The sequence below is a fragment of the Mytilus edulis genome, chromosome 5 (assembly GCF_963676685.1).
Source record: "Mytilus edulis chromosome 5, xbMytEdul2.2, whole genome shotgun sequence".
Classification (NCBI taxonomy): domain Eukaryota; kingdom Metazoa; phylum Mollusca; class Bivalvia; order Mytilida; family Mytilidae; genus Mytilus; species Mytilus edulis.
Window position 1 is genome coordinate 52,624,435 of NC_092348.1, and position 26,741 is coordinate 52,651,175.

The 26,741-nt window shown below is 34.7% G+C and overlaps 1 protein-coding gene across 1 annotated transcript in view; it reads left to right on the forward strand.

Annotated features, from left to right (window-relative positions):
• The window catches only part of LOC139523917 (golgin subfamily A member 6-like protein 7), a 58,610-nt gene extending 32,307 nt beyond the window's left edge, over positions 1–26,303 (forward strand). Inside the window, exons 4-5 of the mRNA XM_071318315.1 lie at positions 20,821–20,910; positions 24,384–26,303. Of these exons, the coding sequence (XP_071174416.1) occupies positions 20,821–20,910; positions 24,384–25,070 (777 nt within the window). The 3' untranslated portion in view covers positions 25,071–26,303. The remainder of the gene's footprint in view (positions 1–20,820; positions 20,911–24,383) is intronic.
• The last annotated feature ends 438 nt before the right edge of the window (positions 26,304–26,741 follow it).

Below are 26,741 nucleotides of genomic sequence, written 5' to 3' on the forward strand. Positions count from 1 at the left end.
ATGATATTCATCACCAATATCTTCTTTGCATAAATTACATTTTCTTTCTGATTTTGATATATTGTACCATCCTCCAGTTTCTATAGGCAATCGTAAGTTTGCAGTTCTTAGTTTTGAAATTCAAATTCTAAGTGACTCTGGTAAATTAATAAGATATCTTTCTATTTCAAAACTCTTTTTGAACAGTGAATAAAATTGTCCACGCGATGTGGTGTGCAAATCACTGTACCATTTTTGTATGAACTGGTCACACAAAATTTGTTTTAGTTACTAAAACCTTTTCGTATACAGCAAACTGGTTTAAAAAAATAAAGCTCATGCCTAACTCATTGAATAGATTCTATGTGGTTTATCCACTTGAAGTTCACTCCGTGATTGCTTTTTAAACATAGCATCAACTTGTATAAAGTACTGCTAAGTTTATTGTCATTTAATACTAATTTACTCCAAAAAGAAATCATCCTCAATTTGACCCGAATTTCGAGTGGAAACCTCCCAAGTTCTCCATAAACCATAAATGATGCAGTTGAATTTCGAACTTTCAAAATTCTCTTACAGAATTTCAAGTGAATTAGTTCAATAATTTTTAGGTTTTCAAAACCCCACACTTCTGAACCGTACAATAAAATTGGTTCAATCATAGAATCAAACATTTTTAATTGTATATCTATAGTTATTGATTCATTACGAAATAGTTTGTAAATGCAATATAACGCCTTTTGTGCTTGCTCAACAAGTTTTTTCCTTGTGTAAATAAACGTTCCATTATATTTGAAAATAACACCTAGGTATGAATATGTATCAACAATTTCAAGGTTACAATCTTGCAAAGTAAAAGTAAAATTCTGTCTCGTTTTTCTTTTACAAAAAATCATAATAATATTTATTTAATTTATATGCCTGATATTTGAGTGATCTTTTTTTTCTTTCAAGAAAACAATGCCAGACTGCTGATATATAAAGCAAATTGTTAGGGCCCCGCCAAAGGCGGTCCCCTATAGTGATCAGTCTGTCCGTCCGTCCATCCGTCCGTCCGTAACACTTTGTGTCCGCTCCATATCTAGAGAACCATTATGATTTCATACTTTATACTTTACATGTTTATTAACCACCACCAGAGGGTGTGTCATGATGTATGTACAACTTCCTAGGTCAAAGGTCAAGGTAAAAAAAACTTTGGTTTCAGTTGACAACCCTGTGTCCTGTGGTGAAGATCGTGTCCGCTCTATATCTTGAGAACCGTTATGATTTCAAAGTTTATACTTGACATGTATATGAACCAACACCAGAGGGTGTGTCATAATTTATGAACGACTGCCTAGGGCAAAGTTCAAGGTCAAAAACTTTGGTTTCAGTTGACAACCTCATGTCCTATGGTAAAGATTGTGTCCGCTCTATATCTTGAGAACCGTTATCATTTCAAAGTTTATACTTGACATGTATATAAACCAACACCAAAGGGTGTGTCATAATTTATGTGCAACTTCCTAGGTCAAAGGTCAAGGTCAAAAACTTTGGTTTCAGTTGACAACCCCATGTCCTATGGTAAAGATCGTGTCCGCTCTATATCTTGAGAACCGTTATCATTTCAAAGTTTATACTTGACATGTTTATAAACCAACACCAAAGGGTGTGTCATAATTTATTTACAACTTCCTAGGTCAAAGGTCAAGGTCAAAAACTTTGATTTCAGTTGACAAACCCATGTCCTATGGTAAAGATACAATTTTTTAATGCACATTATTCACAGCGGGGCCCACAGAGATGGCTCCCATCTCAATGATATCTAGTTTTGTTTTCTTTCAAAAAACACATGACATGTAAATTTATCTATAAAAAGTAAGCATCTAATGTTAACTGGTCTAAATTCAAATATTTATACAGTGAGTTTTATAATTATAAAAAAAAATCAAAAAGGGGATTTTTGTACAACAACAACATTGTGTGCTTTTTAATAATAAAAATAAATCAAAGTACTGAACATCGGATGACCGCAAGTTCTTGTGGATGGTTAAAAGCACATGTCACAGAAAAAGACCACATCTCTATACCTAAAACTGAGGTTAAAGTACAGAGATATATTTTTTCTGAGACAAGTTCATGCGTGGATGATGAATAAATGACAGGAAATTCAACCTCATCATAATAACTATTATAATGTAGTGATACAAATCAGTATACCTGGGACTATTATACTGATATAATAATAGTCCCAGATTATACACTGGTTTGTTGTTACATATTATATTAATATAACAGTTATATCAATATAATTTTCATCCATTTTTATACGACCGCAAAATTTGAAAAAATTTTCGTCGTATATTGCTATCACGTTGGCGTCGTCGTCTGCGTCGTCGTCGTCGTCGTCGTCGTCGTCGTCCGAATACTTTTAGTTTTCGCACTCTAACTTTAGTAAAAGTGAATGGAAATCTATGAAATTTAAAACAAGGTTTATGACCACAAAAGGAAGGTTGGTATTGATTTTGAGAGTTTTGGTTCCAACATTTTAGGAATTAGGGGCCAAAAAGGGCCCAAATAAGCATTTTCTTGGTTTTCGCACTATAACTTTAGTTTAAGTTAATAGAAATCTATGAAATTTTGACACAAGGTTAATGACCATAAAAGAACGGTTGGGATTGATTTTGGGAGTTTTGGTTTCAACAGTTTAGGAATTAGGGACCAAAAAAAGGGCCCAAATAAGCATTATTCTTGGTTTTCGCACAATAACTTTAGTTTAAGTAAATAGAAATCAATGAAATTTAAACATAATGTTAATGACTACAAAAGGAAGGTTGGTATTGATTTTGGGAGTTTAGGTCCCAACAGTTTAGGAATTAGGGGCCAAAAAGGGACCCAAATAAGCATTTTTCTTGGTTTTCGCACCATAACGTTAGTATAAGTAAATAGAAATCTATGAAATTTAAACACAAGGTTTATGACCATAAAAGGAAGGTTGGTATTGATTTTGGGAGTTTTGGTCCCAACAGAATAAGGGGCCCAAAGGGTCCAAAATTAAACTTTGTTTGATTTCATCAAAATTGAATAATTGGGGTTCTTTGATATGCCGAATCTAACTGTCATGACTGTGTATGTAGATTCTTAACTTTTGGTCCCGTTTTCAAATTGGTCTACATTAAGGTCCAAAGGGTCCAAAATTAAACTTAGTTTGATTTTGACAAAAAATGAATCAGTTAGGTTCTTTGATATGCTGAATCTAAAAATGTACTTAGATTCTTGATTATTGGCCCAGTTTTCAAGTTGGTCCAAATCGGGGTCCAAAATTAAACTTTGTTTGATTTCATCAAAAATAGAATAAATGGGGTTCTTTGATATACCAAATCTAACTGTGTATGTAGATTCTTCATTTTTGGTCCTGTTTTCAAATTGGTCTACACTAAAGTCCAAAGGGTCCAAAATTAAACTTAGTCTGATTTTAACAAAAATTGAAATCTTGAGGTTCTTTAATATGCTGAATCCAAAAATGTACTTAGATTTTTTATTATGGGCCCAGTTTTCAAGTTGGTCCAAATCAGGATCTAAAATTATTATATTAAGTATTGTGCAATAGCAAGTCTTTTCAATTGCACAGTATTGCGCAATGGCAAGAAATATCTAATTGCACAATATTGTGAAATAGCAAATTTTTTTTTAATTAGAGTTATCTTTCTTTGTCCAGAATAGTAAGCAAGAAATATCTAATTGCAAAATATTGTGCAATAGCAAGAATTTTTTTTAATTGGAGTTATCTTTCTTTGTCCAGAATCAACTTAAATCTTTGTTATATACAATATACAATGTATATTCACTTTTTACTACCAACTGATAAATTAAAATAATCTTTACCATTCAGTGATAACAAGCAGTTTTTTTACATCTTAATATTTTATGATGTATTTAAATGAGTAGTTATTGTTGCAAACTCCATTAGAAATTTTAATTGAGATTAGTTTTGGAATAAGGGAAAGGGGGATGTGATTAAAAAAATTGGGTTCAATTTTTCTCATTTGAAATTTCATAAATAAAAAAGAAAATTTCTTCAAACATTTTTTTGAGAGGATTAATATTCAACAGCATAGTGAATTGCTCTAAGAGAAAACAAAAATTTTAATTAGAACACATTCATTCTGTGTCAGAAACCTATGCTGTGTCAACTATTTAATCACAATCCAAATTTAGAGCTGAATCCAGCTTGAATGTTGTGTCCATACTTGCCCCAACCGTTCAGGGTTCAACCTCTGCGGTCGTATAAAGCTACGCCCTGCGGAGCATCTGGTTATATCATTCTATTCTGCTTTTCTAATAATAGTGCAGTGCAAGTGGGACAATATCCCTAATGCGCCTTGAAATGAGGAACTCAATTGTCACGTGTAAACAAAAATCTCCTGTGTTGTGATATTTGACACTTTTCTATGATAAACAAGTGACTGAGCTTAACCATTTGAGTTAATTTAAAAAGTAGGGGAACACAGAATAAATACATGTGTAAAATCTATGGAGCTATTAAATGTGTTCAAAGTATTAAATTTTCAAAGAACTTATTGTGTTAAAAATGGGATTTTTTACCACGAGGAGCCGCATCACAAAAGGATACTAGGGGTTTGCTAATTTACGGAAAAAGTAATCTCACTTCGTACCCCGAAAATTTAACCAAATATGTCAAAATGTCTCAACTTCGAAAGGAGCCCTCACACATATCCATGTTAACGATATGGACTGAGCAACAGAAGAAAACGTTACCATTATGGCCTATGGAGAAACTAATACACATCATGACCCAAGTGCATGGTTGACACTTCTGTAAAAAAAAAAAAAAAATCTAAAAAGATTGGATACATGAGAAGCCATTCATATTTTCCTGCAAAAACAATTACAGATTACCTGTCCTTGCCGGGAGTGTCGCAAAACTTTCTTGAGATATTCTTCCGCAAACTTTAACACAAGTTTTCGGTACGTGTGCATAGATATTATCAATGATTTTTTACTTTTATGTATATATCTAACGACAAAACATATTCATATTATTAATTGGTGTTTAAAAAAATATTTTTAGGAGTATCCATTGAAAAAATGAACTTAAAACAAGCAATAAGTAATGTTATTTTGCACTAGATAATGTCCACGGATCTATAATTTTTATAAATTGGTTGAAAACCCAAAACTAATTTGCATAATTGAAGTTTGGGCGATAGCAATACATCGGAATGACCTCACGGTCATCTCGATGTAAAAAATCTCAAAATATATTAATATTAAAGGTAACCTGAAGCAGAAGAAAAACAATTAATCCTTTTGGTCCTCACAGGCTACGTCAGTGCTATTCAGCGAAATGATCATTACCTATGTTTTACTTCCACTTCATTATAAAAAGTGAACTGTTATTTAGGTTTGAATATTACAATTGGAAAGGATAATTTTGTAAGGTCACTCGAAAGTGTGAATATGTTCTAAATTGGTCAGACAATACTTGGTCATGTTTTATGAAGATTTTTAGCCCTCAGCCTCGCCTTGGGCTTAAATCTTCATAAAACTTGACCAAGTATTGTCTAACGTATAAACCTACAATGTAGAAAGAGGAGCCACGGTGGCCGAGTGGTCTAATTAGTGACTACTGTTATCACTATCCAGTCAACACTGAGGTTGTTAGTTTGAACTCTGCTCATTTGGGTGCACTCATCTCACATGCACTCATCTCAGAATTTATTTCCCCTATATACCTTTATATTAAGGTATAAAGGAAAATTTTTTCTGAGACAAGTGCCTGTGACTCATCTCCATTCTTAATTAACTAGGATTGTCAGTTTTTAATCGAAAGTCAGTGGTTTTCTCTGGGCACTCCGGCTTCCTTCACCAATAAAAACTGGCCGCCACGAAATAGCCAAAGTGTGGTGCTAAAAAGTGCGTTAAAACACAGAAATCAAATCAAATATATTAGAAAGTGAACAAACGCAGCAATTTTTGTGAAATAAAAAGAAAAAAACAATAAGAAATCTCTATCTATATGATAAAAAATTAATAAAATTGAGAATAGAAATAGGGAATTTGTCAAAGAGACAACAATCTGACAAAAGTGCAGAAAACATCTGAAGGCCGGTCACCAATTGGTCTTCAAAATGGCAAGAAAATCCCACATCTTAGGTGGCCTTCAGTGAGCCCCTTTACAAATGCTTTATATGTTTTCAAAATTGTTGCTCTCAGTCTGTGGTATTTAGGGTTATTGGATATATATGAGTCATGTAAATTTAAGACTATCTTTCTTCAAATATACAGACTCAATATCCTCAATGGGCTATCTTGCTATGTCAATTCATGCAAATGATGTGCTTGACAATTTGCCATAATGATTATAAACCAGGTTTTGAAATTTAAATGTTTCTCAGTAAGAAAAAAGTTATATATGGTCATGATGGTTTGTTTTTTTGGGGGCGGGGGAGATGGCTTTCATGTCATCTTATAGCCTCTTCTCCTAATCAGATGTTTATTTTTACTTTTGAAGCCCCCTAGGTCAACACGGTGTGCTTTAATTTCATTAAGGAACTGTTCGACAACTCAGTCTTCAGATTGGTATGATTTAAAAAAAAAAAATAATAAAAAAAACAAACCAATTAAATGTTAATAGCTATCCATTATAGGAGCCTTGACATGATTAAAAGATAGTATTAGTAGCAAAATTTTGATTTTTATGCCCCACCTACAATAGAAGAGGGGCATTATGTTTTCTGGTCTGTGTGTCCGTTCGTTCGTGCGTTCGTCCCGCTTCAAGTTTTTGGTCGAGGTAATTTTTGATGAAGCTGGAGTCCAATCAACTTGACACTTATGTTCCTTATGATATGATCTTTCTAATTTTAATGCCGAATTAGACTTTTTACCCAATTTCATGGTCCATTGAACATAGAAAATGAAAGTGAAAGTTTCAGGTTAAAGTTTTTGGTCAAGGTAGTTTTTGATGAAGTTGAATTATAATCAACTTGAAACTTTGTACACACGTTCCCTATGGTATGATCATTCTAATTTTAATGCCAAATTAAAAAAATTAACAAATTTCACGGTCCATTGAACATGGAAAATGATATCTAGAGCGAGTGGAGCATTCATGTACTTTAGACATATTCTTGTTTTCTGAATTATGTTAAAACAAAAAAATGCAATGTAGCGAAGGGGAAGAATAATTGTTGGTTGAGGTCAGAAACGTGAAAATAATGGAATTTAACAAAATGAAAACAAACGGACTTTGGAAAAAAGGGAGAGGACTTTTGATACCTTTTATTGCCTTTTGTTGGCTGTTGTTCGTGTGTTTCTTTGTCAATTGTATTCTCAAATTTATTTATATTGTAGTCCTGTGGTGTTGAGTTGTCCTTTTAATGTTATATTTCACATGGCTTAAAAAGGGGAGGTTTGGCATGCCACAAAACCAGGTTCAACCCGCCATTTTTTTCTTTAAAAATGTCCTGTATCAAGTCAGGAATATGGCCATTGTTATATATTATATAATAGTTCGTTTCTGTATGTGTTACATTTTAACGTTGCGTCGTTTGTTTTCTCTTAATTTTAAGTGTAAATTCACATTGCGATAAGACGTGTCACGGTACTTGTCTCTTCCAAATTCATGTATTTGGTTTTGATGTTATATTTGTTTTTCTCGTGGGATTTTGTCTGATGCTTGGTCCGTTTCTGTGTGTGTTACATTGCAGTGTTGTGTCGTTGTCCTCCTCTTATATTTAATGCGTTTCCTTCAGTTTTAGTTTGTTACCCCGATTTTGTTTTTTGTCCATGGATTTATGAGTTTGAACAGCGGTATACTACTGTTGCCTTTATTTATGAAATTCTCCAGACATAAAATCTTTTACAAAAACTCATCCTACAACAGTTTACAAGCTGTAAATGTCCGCGATTTCGCGGGTGGTTCTAGTTATTACTTAAGTTTAAATGAGATTCGGAATAACAAAGACAATTTGGTTATTGATACAAATGTATAATTATTTGTAAAAACAAGGTTATATCATCAAGCGACACAGATCATGTCACTTTTTTGACATCTCATGGCACAAGAGCAATTAACATTTACCTTTAGTCTATGGTCAATTTTGTCAGACATAACTTTGTCTAACATTTATGGATTTTTAAAATATCTGTAGAAAATAGTTTGATTTTGTTTGAATTTTCCCTTTTCAACTTTGAATGGGTTTAGTTTTGGCAGTCTGTAACACTGGCAGCAGCTATCATAGGCGGTCATTTACACTTTAACACTGACAGCAGCTATCATAGGCGGTCATTGTTTTGGACGTATCGATAATAAAGGCGAGTAAACACAAGAGCGTCTTCAATGCTTCGTATGCTTTACTAGAGTCTAAGAAATACAAAGAGACGTCGGCTAGTGACGACGTTGCGGGCCTATTGTTACGTCAAAATGGCGGTAAAACGTTAAGCAAATAAAAGAGTATAGAATATTAAACTGAAACTATAACTAATTCACAACATTCTGGGGGCCGCAAAATGCAATTACTGTTCATGTATTGTTCATAAAACGGGTATTGAAAAAACACTTTTAAGAATTACAGTACATATTTCCAATGGTACCAGTTTCACAATTGGTCTCGTGGTAATTAGTCCATTTGATGTCCGAAGTTTGAATGCTCTCACTATTCCATCATTCCCGGTGATCAAATCTTCTACAACTGCTATTTTCCACATCATTCTCGGTGAATTGTCCATGATTTGTACGACGGAACCGATTTTCACATGTGCGCTTTGGTCTCCGGCGACGCGATGAAATTTTCTTAATCCGGTGAGGTATTCCATTCTCCATCGTTTTGCACAGTTTTCAATTAAAGTAACTTCTCGTGATCGTATAATTGTAGTTTGCGTTGTGTTTTGAATAGAGAAAAAGACGTCTATACAAATGGATGATTTAATGCTGGAACTTGTATGATGCTTACGTTGACATTTACGGCATGTGTTTTTCGACCTACATTCTGATATTTTATGGTTACCCAAACATTTGAAACATAGGTTTCTCTTCTTAACAATCTCCGTTCTTGATTTGCTGTCGGTGAACTTTTTACATTCTGTAGGGAAATGTTGATCATTGCAATAAATGCACGTTTTACGTTGAGAATAGTTTTAATGCCCCACCTACAATAGTAGAGGGGCATTTTGTTTTCTGGTCTGTGCGTCCGTTCGTCCGTCCGTCTGTCCGTTCGTTCGTCCGTCTGTCCCGCTTCAGGTTAAAGTTTTTGGTCAAGGTAGTTTTTGATGAAGTTGAAGTCCAATCGACTTCAAACTTAGTATACATGTTCCCTATGATATGATCTTTTTTATTTTAATGCCAAATTAGAGGGTTTACCCCAATTTCACGGTCCATTGAACATAGAAAATGATAGTGCGAGTGGGGCATTCGTGTACTGGGGACACATTCTTGTTAGATTTTTGTTTCTTACCAATTCCGGCATGGAAACTTGCGGTAGGTATATCAAAAGACTCACTCCCATTAGTGCTGGCTTCTTAAATAGATATTTCCCGTTGTATTGCCTTTCTTATATTTCCAAGGGTCCAGTCGTCGTTTCCGTTTTCTCTTGTTATATTAATTTTTACGGTAACAGGGAGCTAACTAAGCATAACTGGGATTAACAGGGAACCATATGTATCTTGGCACTGTCCTAAAGATTCTAGTCCACGGATATAAACCTCTGACTTATCCGAAAAATTACGGATACTATCTAATGTGTATGAGGGTGCTGGCAAATCTAAAAGAGCTTTCATATAAGCGTTCACTATTTTGTGTGTTTTCCCAAAGCGATTTACTAATAACTCCACGGCTTTGTGATAGTTTGCGCTGGACAAGTTTAAACCATTTATGACATTCATAGCGTCTGCATCAAGAAGTGACTGAAGGTACGTGAATTTCTGGACATCAGTAAGTGTATGATTGCTGTGAATTGTGTTTTCAAACGACTCCCAAAAGTATTGCCACGAAGAATATCTCCAGAAAAAGTAGGTAGGGTTAGCTTCGGCAAGCGGTGATTTTGACTAGACAGGGAACTAGTTTGTGACGAAAATCTTGGAATAAATTCTGTGTTCATTACAGGACGGGTTTCGGAATTGACTTCATGCATGTTCATGACGGGGCGTGTGTTTGGAATGCTTTCATGAGATAATTCTGTACATGTATGTGTAACTGTTTGTGCTAATTTCTCATAACGGCGTAAATGTGTTTCAAGATCTAAATTATACTCATCTGCATCTGTGATTTCAACTTCTATATCTTCATCCGATGTATTTTCCAAAATCTGTTCATCCAGTTTAAGAATTACACTTTGTTTTTTCACTATAGCGTCAATAATTGGACCTGCAATGTCAATATCCATCTCCGAATCGGTGTTCAGCTCATCTAGTTTCTTGAAGAATTTCGTGACAGCGGCTCTATTTCCAGCTCGAATAGACTTGATTCTCGACGAATCCATCTTTTATCCTGGTCTAGGTACCAATCTCGTGATCGTATAATTGTAGTTTGCGTTGTGTTTTGAATAGAGAAAAAGACGTCTATACAAATGGATGATTTAATGCTGGAACTTGTATGATGCTTACGTTGACATTTACGGCATGTGTTTTTCGACCTACATTCTGATATTTTATGGTTACCCAAACAATTGAAACATAGGTTTCTCTTCTTAACAATCTCCGTTCTTGATTTGCTGTCGGTGAACTTTTTGCATTCTGTAGGGAAATGTTGATCATTGCAATCAATGCACGTTTTACGTTGAGAATAGTTTTTAGATTTTGATTTATTTACGTAATTCCCATTTAATCCGGTGAGGTATTTCATTCTAAATCGTTTTGCAAAGTTTTCAATTTAAGTTACTTTATGGTTGTAACGTTTGTTTGCTTCTGTAAAACCAAAATTTGAATAATGGACCTCTGAATCAGAATTGTTCTCTTGCGATAATCTTCTTCCCTGCAGTAGATGTGACAGCGTTAGCGTTTCTGGATCTCGGATGTCTGACGACACATATGTAATCGGACGATCGTTGATTACACGTTCAATTTCTATCAAAGTTGTTCGTAATACGTCAGAACTTACTTGAGATTTCCCGAGCACTTTTTTAATGTCGTTTTCGTAATTCCAACTAGTCTCTCCCACCATCCACCGTAGCACGGTGCTGCTTTTGGAATAAATTTCCAATTAATCTGAATGCTCATTTCCTTCGGAATGTCATGTGAGGCGGAAACAAAAGTTAGTGCATTGTCGGAAAAAACAGTACTGGGAATTCCTCTCCTACTAACGAATTGTCTAAACGCTAATTTGAATGATTCGATTGTCTTATCTGTAACAAGTTCTAGGTGTACGGCACGAATACAAGCACATGTGAATAGGCAAATATACGATTTTGTAACAAGTCCATTATTTTTAACGAATAGTGGTCCAGCGAAATCAACACCAGTTGTCGTAAACGGAATCATATCGGTGACTCTATCCTTTGGTAGCAGAGGCGAAATTTGCTGTGGGAATGCTTTTCCGGTCCCTTTTCGGCACTTTACACATTTCTGAACGATGTGGTTAACGCATTGTCTAATGGAAGGTATCCAATATGATTGGTCGATTTCATCTTTCGTAATATCTTTTCCGTGTCTAGCATATTTTCTCAAGTTATACGGTCGCTTACTTTTACAAATATTCACAAATTTAAACACGTACATGTAGCATGTAACTCGTAGTAACTTCTTCAATGACGAGAATCTTCATAGATGGATTATTTTCGAAATTCCATTTAATACACACGGTGTTATCTTTTCGCTGTCATCTGTTGTCGTTAACAAAAGAGTCTCTTGTTTAACTTGTGGGATCCAGGTAGGCCAACTGTTCTCATCCGATATCCATGACGGTCCTTGCATCCACAAAGTCGACTCCTTGAATTGCGTTGATGATATTCCTCGAGTTTGAAGGTCGGCTGGATTTGATTCTGTTGGTACATATTTCCAGTCATAATTTTGTGTCGTTTCTTTAATTTCTAGCACACGATTCTGAACAAATCTTCCAAACGATTTGAAAGACGAAATCCAGTGCAGAACGATCTGACTGTCGCTTCATAATACTGAGCGTTGTGGTTTAAGGGTTTTCGTGAGGTTTTTAGCCATTCGAGCTCCTATTACTGCAGCCATCAATTCTAGCTTCGGTAATGTCAATATCGCGAGCGGAGCGATCCGGTTTTTTGCAACTACGAGAGAAGAAGTGTTTCCTTTACATAGGTAGGCACTGGCTCCATAAGCGCGTTGACTGGCATCAATGTTATTTTCTCATTACTTTCGTTCTCATTTTGATCATTAAAATAATGTCGCCGATTTTCGTATACTAGTAACAGTTACATCTCGGATGTCATCTAAAATTTCACACCATGATTTGACAATGTTGCTAGGTAACACCTGGTCCTAATCTTATCCCTCTTTCCATAATGTTTGTATCAGTAGCTTAGCTCTTACAGTCACTGGTCCAAGAATTCCGAGTGGGTCGTAAATTGACGATGATTTACGCAATACTTCTCTCTTTGTCGCTTGTGAATTATCAATATCTATACGATCTTCATTTAAGGTAGCACAATACAAAGATTTTTTCACTCTCAATCAGACAACTTTAAACTGATGTAATTCCACTCATCTTTTTTTAAATTTTATAAATGAGGTACCAAAAGAAAGAAGAAAGATTAATCTTTCAAATTGTGATAATTTCATTATGACATAATTATTACATAATTAATTATTATGTAATTAGTTGCTATATTGTGATATCCACACTTGAATGAATTTAGCGTCTTTGTTCTTCATAGCATCCCAAAATATTTTATAGATTCTTGTACAACACAGCTTGACCTCCAAAACTGTGTCTCAGATTTCCAAAAACATCAATAGAACAAATTCTATACCTAATTGCATTTAGTGGTCTCTTATGAATTGATGTTGCAAACTTCATTGAAGATTTATGAGAGAATGAAATACAATAGGAAAAATCTGAGACACAGTTTTGGAGGTCAAACTGTGTTGTGCAAGAATCTATAAAATATTTTGGGATGCTATGAATAACAAAGAAGCTAAATTCATTTAAGTATGGACATCACAATATGGCAACTAATTACATAACAATTAATTATGTAATAATTATGTCATAATGAAATTATCACAATTTGAAAGATTAATCCTTTTTCTTTCTTTTGGTATCTCATTTATAAAATTTAAAGAAAGATGAGTGGAATTACATCAGTTTAAAGATGTCTGATTGGGGATGAAAAATCTTTGTATTGTGCTACCTTAATTTAGCAAATGTCAATATGTCTGACTTCGCATCCCAATGCATTCCAAGAATTTTAATCTCGCTATCCTTATCAAGTACGTTTGCCTTTGTAGCAATGTTGTTAAGTTGATTGCTATTTGACTTCCATGTTATCAAATTGAATCCTGCATTTGTCACGAGTTCTCTAGATTCTTCAAAGAAAAATAAGGCGGCTTCTTCCGTATTAACACTAAGTCTTGTAAGTACTTTGTCTACATACAAATCACGCTTGAGTTTTTCAGCAGTAGCACTTTTAACCGTTGATAAATGTTTCAATAATGTAGCGTTAAGAATAAATGGCGAACGTGTCGCTCCGAATAAAATTACCTTGAATCTGTAAGTCTTGAGTTCACTCTTGGGGTTGCTTGTATCTCTAAGCCAGAAAAATCGGGTGGAATCGCGGTCTTCTTCGTCTAGTCCAATCTGGAGGAATGCTTTCTCAATATCAGTTGTTAAGGCGTATTTCCCGTAGCGGAATCTTGTAAGTATATCTGTTAGCTAATTGAGCTGCGGCGGTGCAGAAGAAAGGCAATCATTTAAGCTGGGTGATTCTGAATCTTGACGACAACTGCAATCATATACTATACGTATCAGTGTAGTCGATGAATCTTTTTTCACTGGGTGGTGCAGAGTATAATGCACTCGATTAATAGTCTCATTTGGGGTTTCAACCTTCTCTATAAAACCTCGATTTTCTTGGTCGTTGATAATGTTACCGTATATCTTAAGCATCTCTGGTTCTTTAGCAAGTCGGTTTATCACGTTGTATGTTCTCTTTCTAGCGATCTTCTCGTTGCTAGGCAACTCTGGATGTTCATATTTCCATGGAAACTTGGCGATGTACCTATTGTCTTTCAAATGAATATTATTTTCTTGGTAAGTGGTCATTTCTTGTAAGTCCATTTTCGCTTTCACTTCACTGTCCTTTTCTGTTTCTATGGATTCGATTACCCAAAATTTATGTATTTCACATTATTCTAGTCTGTGTGGGGGTCAAAATATTCATAATCGATGACATTGATTGATTAGTACTGTTAGAGTTCATTTGTATAGGTCCTGAGAGCAAGTATCCAACTTTAGACTGTACAACGGTCTCCAACTATATCCCAATAATAATCGACGCCAACTAAGACTGATATCTCAAAATCCTCGTCCTGTAAAGCTGGGTGGGCTAACTTCAATCCATTTAAATGCGGAAAACTCGACTGGTTCCTTGCGTAAGTATGTATCGGATAAGCAATATGTGGTACTATAAGAACTTCAATAGGGATAAGCGTATTCGTTAGACCTTTTATATAGATAGTAGCAATTTGTAAATTTCTAACCTTCTTGTTGGATTCACCGAAACCAGATATCGTAATCGCTTATGTGGTGTCAGGTTCAATAAATCGGCCATCTCTTGAGTAATAAAACTTCGCTGGGCTCCTTCGTCGAATAGTATATTGGCGGTGTTAAAATGTGTCTTGTAATACGTGATAGGTGCTATCGCGGTTTTCAACAATACCTGCGATCTAACCGATGATGTGGATGAATGCATGCTTGCGACTGCGGCGTCGGTATCTGGTTTTGATGTACTGCTATCTTTAGACTTGGTATACAAGTGTGTTTCATTCTTTGAACAAATACTAGTATGGTGTCGTTTATTACAGTTTTTACACGTTTTAGGAAGTACACCACTAATTAATGGCCCCATTGCTTTCTATGTTAAATTCCTCAATTTCGAGTGGTCACAGCTCTTTTATCTTAAGTTCAAATAAAGTGACAATCATTGTATGTCAAAGCAACACCTTCTGGTATCCTGTACTGAAAAAATCAGCATTCCTTTTAATTGCATATAAGAAAGAACTGGTTCCCGGAGCTTCGGATGTACCAAAACAGGTACTTCCGATCTGACAAAAAGGCAAAATGTACCCTCCTTTTTAAATTTCATGCCATTTTTTTATTGTTCAAATTTATCAGTCAAAAATTGTTCTACAATGATCACCAGTCATGTAGCTTTCATTTGATACCAAAATTAATAAAATATTCTACATATTTTGAAAGATATGTTCATGCGTAGGAACTATTTTGTGTTAAATATGTACTACTTTCTGGTATGTGCTTTCTGGCCGGGCCCGAATTAGTGGTGTAACACCTTTATCGGATTTGCAATCGGCAACTCTGTGATTTCCTAAGCAATTGAAACATGTCTGTTTTTCCTGTACAATTCGTTTTCGATCTTCAATTTCCATGACATTTTTACAAGCTAATGGAGCGTGAACTCCTGGACAAAAGATGCATGGCGACTTGGCTATGTCTCTTTTTCCTTTTTGATTAGCGTAGTTGCGATTTGTACCCGTAAGGAATGCTGATGTTGGTGTGTAATTTGGCTCTTTATCACGGCAACGACGGCAAGTTCCAGTGTTGCCTCCGTGGGCACGTACCATGTTTTCTAGTATATTCCCAGGTAGATTATTTTAATAGAATGGGCACTAAAAGGCTTCCGAACGACTTGTGAGACTCCCTTATACTTTCAAGGCCATGGATGTAGTTTTCAATGCTGTCGTAGATTTTTTTCAAATGTTGGACTAGGAAGGCTGGTTAAACTCTGCATGTATGTTTGGACTATCTTGTGTGGTTGGCCGAATCTTTGTTTCAGTACATGTAATGCTTGTCCGTAATTTGTGTTAGTTATTTGTAGACCTGCTATGCATTTGGGTGGCTTCTTCGAACAGTTGAGATTTCAAGTAATTAAATTTCTGTACATCGTTTAAAGACAGGTTATTGTGTACGGCAGCACTAAACGAATCACAAAAGTGTTGCCATTCTAACATATTCCCGCCGAACGTTGGTAAATTTAATTTGGGAAGTTTGTGGTACATGCTGGAGTTTGAAAAAACGGACGCTAATGTATTTGCGTGCATGAAACTGGGCTGTGGCTGACTTTCTTGAAGATTCGTGAAATTAATAAACTCGTGTAATTGGGTTTAGCAATGACTTACTTGACTGTTTGTCTGTGATTTCCGATTCCTTAATGATTTTTGAAAGTTTGTTTACAGTCATTTCTATGTCATACGTGTATCTGTCGGCTTCCTCTATTTTTTCGCTCACTTCTTCTTCTGATAGTTACTTCACAGTCTTCTCGTTCAGTTGATCGATCGTTTCCTGCTTCTTAACAATAAATCCTCGAATGGTAGAAAGTTCGCTAAAGTCATATTCCTGCAAAAGTTCCTCGGAACTCGGTTCCACTTTCTTCAGCAACTTTGTAACAACTCCCCGATGTCCAGCTCGTCTGGTCTTCATCTTCGTTGTCGCGGTACTCATCTTTCGTATCCTTCTGTTTTTGTCACGGCAGCAATGTTTTGGACGTATCGATAATAAAGACGAGTAAACACAAAAGCGTCTTCAATGTTTCGTATGCTTTACTAAGAGTCTAAGATATACAAAGAGACGTCGGCAAGTGACGACGTCGGGCCTATTGTTACGTCAAAATGGCGATAAAACGTTAAGCAAATAAAAGAGTATAGAATACTAAACTGAAACTATAACTTATTCACAACAGTCATTTACACTTTAACATTGGCAGCAGCTATCATAAGCGGTCATTTACACTATAACACTGACAGCAGCTATCTTAGGCGGTCATTTACACGTTAACACTGACAGCAGCTATCTTAGGCGGTCATTTTTACTTTAACACTGGCAGCAGCTATCATAGGCGGTCATTTACACTTTAACACTGACAGCAGCTATCATAGGCGGTCATTTACAAATTAACTGGCTATGACAGCAGCTATCATAGGCGGTCATTTACACTTTTACACTGACAGCAGCTATCATAGGCGGTCATTTACACTTTTAACACTGACAGCAGCTATCATAGGCGGTCATTTACACTTTAACACTGGCAGCAGCTATCATAGGCGGTCATTTACACTTTAACACTGACAGCAGCTTTCATAGGCGGTCATTTAATGAATAACAGTACTGTAGTTGAAGAGTTGCCACAGTCAATTGTAGATTTGTAGATCGAGGATTGATTTAAAAAAGTAGAAAACGGGTCAGGTTAATGAGAAAATTAAACTTTATTGAAGCACCTATGCATTTTATATGGGGCAATATAATACAAAATGGTGGTTAGTATACGTCACAAAAGTCACGTGATGTCCGACTTAGTTGGATATGCTATGACAGTAGCTATCATAAGCGGTCATTTACACTTTAACACTGACAGCAGCTATCAAAGGCGGTCATTTACACTTTAACACTGACAGCAGCTATCATATAGGCGGTCATTTACACTTTAACACTGGCAGCAGCTATCATAGGCGGTCATTTACACTTTAACACTGACAGCATCTTTCATAGGCGGTCATTTAAGGAATAACAGTACTGTAGTTGAAGAGTTGCCACAGTCAATTGTAGATTTGACGGTCGCAAATGCAGTTTTACTGGCGACGCGTAGCGGAGACTGTAAAAGGGAGATTTGCGACCGTCAAATCAAAATTGACGGTGGCATCTCTTCAACTACAGTATTGTTATTCCGATTCTAATGCATTACAAAAAGAAAAAAATACGATAAAACTTGAGAAAATGTCTTAATTTGACAAATAGAAAAAATCCGCGAAACTTCATGAATGATTTCGACGTCATACAAATGAAAACTTACAAACTAGAGGTTATTGCGTTACCTGTACGCTTCAAATTCGGATAAAATTACATAAAAACGGCGAATTCGAGGTACGTGTTGTTTTATTTTCGATTATATAGTAGTAATCGAAAATTTGTTGATTCAGTCAATTCAAAATGGCGGGTCCCTCCTTAGTTACACCTGGTCAACTGTGGATTTGACGGCAACTTTTAGCCAATGGAAAAAAATGTTACATCCAAATTAAATTAGAATTACACTTTAACACTGGCAGCAGCTATCATAGGCGGTCATTTACATAAAAGTCACTACATTAATTGCTTGATAAACGAATTAGGTATACAATTCACTTGGAAACTCAACATATACCCTCACGACACTTACCAAAGAGGAAATCCTGGATAATCATAGGTCTGTTCTTTGTTCCTTTGGTATTTCAACCAAAGATGAAGAACTGGATCTTCCATCACTGTATTGGATACCTAAACTACATAAGTGTCCTTACAAACAACGGTATATTGCTGGGTCTTCCAAGTGCTCCACGAAACCTCTTTCTAAATTATTAACATCTATTTTATCAGCAACCAAAGACGGGCTTCAAAGTTATTGTGAAACTGCCTATTCTAGAGGTGGCGTGAATCAGATGTGGATACTTAAAAATTCCAAAGATTTTTAGAGTACATACAATCTAACTCTCTTTCATCTTGTAACAGTATTAAAACATTTGACTTTTCTACTCTTTATACAAGTATTCCACATTCCAAACTAAAAGACAAATTGAAAGAGTTGGTATTACTTTGCTTCATAAAAAATAATGGCCAACGTAGATACAAGTATCTTGTCTTAGGGAGGGATAAATCATACTTTGTAAAGAATCACTCTGATTCAAACAAAAAATTCTCTGAAACCGATATTATCCGGAACCGGAACGCATCTATCCCATCGAATTGGAGATAAAGGATACTACAGATACAGTTAAGTCGGCTTCATATCTTGACTTGCATCTAGAAATTGACAATGAGGGTCGGTTGAAAACAAAACTTTACGACAAAAGAGATGATTTCAGCTTTCCAATTGTGAACTTTCCATTTCTAAGTAGCAACATTCCAGCAGCACCTGCATACGGAGTATATATCTCCCAATTGATACGATATTCCCGTGCTTGCGTTTCCTATCATGATTTTCTTGATAGAGGGTTACTGCTCACAAGGAAGGTATTAAACAAAGAGTTCCAAATGGTGAAGTTGAAATCATCCCTTCGTAAATTTTACGGACGCCGTCACGAGTTGGTTGACCGTTATGGAATAACCGTTTCACAAATGATATCGGATATGTTCCTTCCGTCGTAACTACAATCCCCTTCCCTTTCATGAATGTGACCTACCGAATTAGACTATTTACCGGATTTGTAATCACATAAGCAACACGACGGGTGCCACATGTGGAGCAGGATCTGCTTACCCTTCCGGAGCACCTGAGATCACCCCTAGTTTTGGTGGGGTTCGTGTTGTTTATTCTTTAGTTTTCTATGTTGTGTCATGTGTACTATTGTTTTTCTGTTTGACTTTTTCATTTTTAGCCATGGCGTTGTCAGTTTGTTTTAGATTTATGACTTTGACTGTCCCTTTGATATCTTTCGTCCCTCTTTTACAATGTTTGTCCATTTTTTTTTTGTTATATTAAATCTTAAAATTAGAATCATAGTCTTTTAACGTCTCTTTTTGTAGTACAAATGTATCACATAAATGATTTAAAATGTGTACTTATTTTTCAAGAGACAGTTATTTCTACATAAAAATTAGGTCTAAAAACTTATGTCACAAATTCTACAAGAAATAAAGTGATTCAAATATGATTAAAAATTTCTTATAAACAAGATTTGCATTCATACTTGGTAGAATTTATTTGTCAACTCTCTTGAAAACATACTCTACCTATCTTGAATTGAATTTCTAAATTTTTGGAAAGATTTTTAGACTTTGTTGGACTATTTTACTGCAAACTTGAAACATTTTTACCATATGATCCTTTAAGGAAAGGGGGAAAAACATTCCAGTTAATTTATCCTTGTACAAATTATTATATTGATCCCACATAATCATTCTCAGTGAATACCTCCAAGAATGACAATAAAAGCCACTTGAACGTAAATCAACCAAAAATCAATTAATCAATAATAAGGTAAATGCAGAGTAAATTGAAAACACACATGTGATAACTAAAAAGTTGTTATTGTTTGCATTTGTTTTCTGTATAGACAATTGTAATTGACTCTTAATACTAAGTATTGAAGACTTAATCACTTTGATGAGCCGTTAGTAAAAAAAAACACATGTGGAGATATATAGTTGGTAAGATAAATTCTTTACACGGTGTGCTAGTGACATAATACGATATATGGGGTCACTAGCACACCGTGTAACGAATTTATCTTACTAGCGGCCTATCAAAGTGATTAAGTCTCCAATAGGACCCCATATATATCGTATTTGGTCACTAACACACCGTGTATCTAATAATATACACCGTACAAGATACAGGATAATAATGATATATGAATACTTGTCCTGGTTTGTAGTAGACCCACTGGCTGTGCAGGTTTTTTCCCCAGCTAGTAAACAATGTTACAATACTCACGATCAATGCACCCTTCCGAGACACATTTTTTCATCTCTGAGCTGATTTAGATTTAGGTTGAATCCAATAGGAAATCAAAGTGCAGTTGAATTATATTTGGAAAAGAATAATATATCTATGGAAATTCCCTCATGGCGATGAAACTCTTTGATATATTAAACAATTTAGTGAAATCAAACCAAACCTTTTTAAATAGCTAGTTTTCCAGAGAAAAAAAATGTTTTGATATTTTTTTCAGTTAAAATCTCAGATTTCTCAACTAGAGACTACAAACAGAGAGTTATTATTCAGAATAGACAGTATGGCAGAATCTGAAGAGCAAGTTCATGTAAGATATTCTAAACAGGAATGTTACAAATTCCACTTTACAATAATCATTTGTAACTTATGTTTTGACAATTTTTGTTAAATCATATATTCATATCTTTTGTAAATAAAAGCATTTTTTGTCACAACTGGACAATTAGGTATGCTGTTTCTATCAGGGATCGCAACAATGTGTTCAAGTTGTGTTTAGGTTTGTTTAAGGTGATCCACTATAAGTAGGGCTAATGATATTTGGTATGCAATTTTTATGTCAATCCACATCAATATATCAAAGAAATGCATCCAAATTCATTCATAGAACCGAACAACTGTCACAATTTGTTTGTACGCCAAACAAATAATCATATGAACTATTACATTTTACAAATTAATTTCATTCTCAACCCAAAAAACATATTGTTATGGCATATTGCTGTTTGGGAGAATATTTACATATTTTAATGCCCCATTCATGGGCATTATTTTATCTAGTCTGTGCGTCCGTTTAATAGTGTGTCCTGCTTCAGGTTAAAGTTTTTGGTCGAGGTAGTTTTTATACGACGCAAAAATTTAAAAAAAAATTGGTCGTAAATTGGTATCACGTTGTCGTTAATTCAATTTTATTTTAACAAAAATTGAATTCTTGGGGTTCTTTGATATACTGAATCTTAACATGTATTTAGAATTTTATACCATCCACAAAAAAAGATTTGGGATCGTGTAGTGGTATGATGTCGTCATCTGCATCGTCCGAAGACGCATTGGTTTCCAGACAATAACTTAAGTTTTAAGTGAATAGATCTCTTTGAAATTTAATAAGAAAGTTCAATACCACTTAAGGAAGGTGCCAACTGTTTAGGAATTAGGGGCCTAAAAAGGACCAAAACAAGCATTTTTCTACTTCCAGGATAATAACTTGTGTATTAGTATTTTCAATTGCTCTGAAAATGTACCACAATGTTAAATACCACAAGTAGAAGGTTTGGCTTTATTTTTGGGGTTATGGTGCCAACAGTGAAGGAATTAAGGGCCAAAAAGGGGCCAAAAACAAGCATTTTTGTAGCTTCTGGACAATAACTTGTATGTAAGAGTGTGGATCTATCTGATATTGTACCACAATGTTCCATATCACAAAAGAAAGGCTGTGATTGAGTTTGGGGGTTTGCCCCATTCATTCAGGAATTAGGGGCCAAAAACAAACATATATCTAGTTTCCAGATAATAACTTGTGTTAAAGTGTATGGACCTCTCTGAAATTGTACTACAATGATCAATACTACAAAGGAAAGGAAGGGATCTAGTGTGGGGGTAATTGCTTCAAGGGGGATTCAAAAAGATTTTGGCAGTTTTTTTTAAGGGGTTCAATTTTATTTTTAACTCACCTGGCCCCAAGGGCCAAGTGAGCTTTTCTCATCACTTTGCGTCCGTCGTCGTCGTCCGTCGTTAGCTTTTACAAAAATCTTCTTCTCTGAAACTACTGGGCCAAATTAAACCAAACTTAGCCACAATCATCATTGAGGTATCTAGTTTAAAAAAATGTGTGGGGTGACCCGGCCGACCAACCAAGATGGCCGCCATGGCTAAAAATAGAACATAGGGGTAAAATGTAGATTTTGGCTTATAACTCAAACCAAATTATTTAGAGCAAATCTGAGTAAAATTGTTTATCAGGTAAAGATCTATCTGCTCTGAAATTTTCAGACGAATCGGACAATCGGTTGTTGGGTTGCTGCCTCTGAATTGGCAATTTTAAGGAAATTATACCGTTTTTTGGCTATTATCTTGAATATTATTATAGATAGAGATAAACTGTAAACAGCAATAATGTTCAGCAAAGTAAGATCTACAAATAAGTTAAATGACTAAAATGGTCAGTTGGCCCCTTAAGGAGTTATTGTCCTTTATAGTCATTTTTACCAATTTTTTATAATTTTTTCTAATCTTTTACAAAAATCTTCTCTTCTAAAACTACTGGTTCAAATTTAACAATACTTGGCCATAATCATCATTGAGGTATCTAGTTTAAAAATGTGTGCGGTGACCCTGCCAACCAACCAAGATGGCCGCCATGGCTAAAAATAGAACATAGGGGTAAAATGTAGATTTTGGCTTATAACTCTGAAACCAAAGCATTAAGAGCAATTCATACAGGGGTTAAATTGATTTGCAAGTCAAGATCTATCTGCCCTGATTGTTTCAGATTAATCCGACGACTGGTTGTTGGGTTGCTGCCCCTGAATTGGATTTTTTTAAGGAAATTTTGCTGTTTTTGGTTATTATCTTGAATATTATTATAGATAGAGATAAACTGTGAACAGCAATAATGTTCAGCAAAGTAAGATTCACAAATAAGTTAACATGACCAAAAAGGTCAGTTGACCCCTTAAGGAGTTATTGCCCTTTACAGTAAATTTTTGATAATTTTGTAAATTTTAACAAAATATTTTCCTCTGTAACTAATGGGCCAAGTTCATTATAAATTGAGATAACACAATTTTGTCATGAATCTATCTGTGTCCTTTGTTTAATATGCACATAGACCAAGGTGAGCGACACAAGCTCTTAAGAGCCTCTAGTTTTTTTAATTTTAAAATTTCAAATTTTTATAAAGTTTCCAGAAGAAATCTTTAATTGCACAGTATTGCACAATAGATTTGTAAGATCTTGACATTTGTTTTGTGTCAGAAACCTATATTATGTCAAAATTTGATAACAATCCAAATACAGTATCAAGCTTGAATATTGTGTCCAAATTTAGCCCAACTGTTCAGGGTTTAACCTCTGCGGTCATATCAGGCTGTGCTCAGTGAAACATTTATTGATTATTGGGCCAGTTTTCAAGTTGGTCCAAATTGGGGTCCAAAATTTAACTTTGTTTGATTTCAATAAAAAAATAATGTATGGGGTTCTTTGATATGTTAAATCTAACCATGCATTTAGATTTTAGATTTGTGGGCCCTGTTATCAAATTGTTCCACATTGAGGTCAAGAGGGTACAAAATTAAACTTTGTTTGATTTTGATCAAAAATTGAATACTTGGGATTCTTTGATATGCTGAATCAATCCATGGCCATCTATTTAGATTTTGGATATTGGACCATGATAGGTAAAAAAAAAATTTTAAGTTCATTAGACCACATTCTGTCTGTGTCAGAAACCAATGCTGTGTCAGCTATTTAATCACAATCCAAATTCAGAGCTGTATCAAGCTTGAATGATGTGTCCATACTTGCCCCAACTGTTCTGGGTTCTATCTATGTGGTCGTATAAAGCTGCGCCCTGCGGAGCATCTGGTTGATAAAGTTGAAGTCCAATCAACTTGAAACTTGGTACACATGTTCCCTATGATATGATCTTTCTAATTTTAATGTCAAATAAGAGATGTTCCCCCATTTTTACGGTCCATTGAATATAGAAAATGATAGTGCGGATGGGCATCCGTGTAATGGGACAAATTCTTGTTTTTAAATGACTTCATCGACTCATTATTTTAGGGCCTAAAGAAGGAGATAGAAGGTCTTAAAAAAAGAATTAAAGAACTGGAAGAAGAGCTAAAATCAATTAAAGCAAAAGAAAAAACTAATATTGATCATACTGAATATTTAGCTGAAATAGAGGAATTGAAAAAGAAAAATAGTGTACTGTCACATGAAGTCAGGGCAAAAACTCAAAAAATTATTGAATTAGATTTCCGATTGGATAAGATGGAGAGAGAATTGGACGAAAATCCAGACGATGCTGACAAAATATCATTGATTGAAAATTTGAAAATAAAAATTACGCAAATGCAAGCAGAAAGATCTGCTGGCACTGAAAGGGAGCGATATTTTGAGAAATTAATGAAAGAGCTGCAAGCAGAAATTGAACAGCTTAGAGAGGGAGTTTCACTATGTGAAGTTGCAAAACACAGATTGTATGCTGACTATAAGAAATTGTTGGAAGAGTACAACAAGCTACGTGAAAAATATGTTGTAGACAGTCAGCACAAAACATTTCAGGATTTCGTTCAGTTAAAAAGACAACTAAATCATGTAAAAACTGAGAATGACGACTTGAAACAAGTTGCAAGATCAGTTTCTGGTAGCAGTCTTCCAGCATTAAAATCATCTGAAAATGGTGTTACCAAAAAACGAAACTCAGGTTCATATAAAAAACAACAGTTAAAGACATTAAAGGAATGAAAGTTCTATTAAGCTGCATTTGGCATAGTGATACTTGGTTTTTATTGTCACTGGCATGATGATTGCAAAAATAAGCATGCACAGCCATTTATAAATCTATTTAAACAGATGGGGTAAAAACGTTTCTGTATGGCAAGCCATTTTATTATTTATTCTGACTGAAAGATATCTCATATACTATATAAAGGATATCTTATATAAGATCTAAGATATCATAGGTTTATATTAGCAATGTCCTTGACAAGGTTGATCAGTGGTGATAAAGTTTCTAAAAGAGTTATGCGCCTTGGAAATATTAATATTATGGAAAATTGTCTTATAAGCGCTCTTATGTGTATAACTCTTGCTTCATTTAAAAAAAAAATATAATATATGTTTATATCATTAATGTCTATGACAACTTAAAAAATCAGTGACAATTAATTATTTGTAAAAAGTTATGCCCCTTGGAAATATTGAATTGATTATATGGAAAATTGCAATTTGAGTTCTTTCATGTGTTTAATTTTGGTTCCTCTAATCAAAGTAAACATAAAAAAGACATAAACAGGTTTACCTACAGTCTTCAAAGTTGGAAATCATTCAAACCACATGTCAAACAAGGCCAAAACTGTTAAAAGATTTGCAGATATCATTCTGGAAATATAATGCTTGTCATCATGTTGCTTCCAAAGAAATAAGTTGGACAGGATCCTTTTTATTTAACATGTTTGATGGTTTTTATCCATTATATTTTGCACACTTATTCTACCAGTAATCATTTTACAATATGCAAGCATAAGATAAATTTTTTATCTTGCAATTCATTACTGTGGATTCATTAATATTCGTTGAATACCAATTTTTGTCGATTTCGTTGGTTCAGGGGAACCACCATTTAATTGTTAAACAAATTACAAATTTCCTAAAGGAATGTATGCTGACTTGGCCAAAACAACGAAATCAAATATCCACCAAAAAATAAAAGTTTTCCTCAATCCACGAAAATTGGTGCCCACGAAAATAAATGAACCCACATTATTTATAAGTGTTTTGTTCTCATCTGTTGATAGCCTTACTCTATCTTAACATTGTATCATAAAATTTCTATGTATTTATATGCAGTGTATGAAGTCTCTTTATGTTGCATAACAATTGATGGCTAGTCTAACTGTTGTTATAAAAGGATTCATTTTATTGTAGATAGCAGAACATTAAAGGGTCACTAGATACGAGATATCTAAAGAAAATTGTTATACTTTTTTGTTTTCAATCATTAAAGAAAGTGAAGTAGTGAAATAATAATTCGATTTTAGCAGCCAGTTTGTTTCAGTTTTGTCAATATAAGATAAGAAACATAGCTGATGAATTATTACTTGAAAGTGAATAATTTGACCTCATTGAATCCATAATATTCGTGTGACCTTCAATTTAACTTCTTAGCTAGCGATGGGTTACACCTGAATTATGTTCGTTCAGTTATTAAAGAACATGAATGTCAACATTGGAAGTGAAACAAGGTTTAACTATTTGATTGACTGATTTAATCCACAAAAACTCATTCTTATACAGGTTAAAACTATGATTTACATATAAGTTTAACCTATCATATGACATCAAACAGACCTAGAAAAATCCTTTTGCACAAGTTCGCTATCTGTTTATATCTGGCTGTATGACCTAATGCAGTCT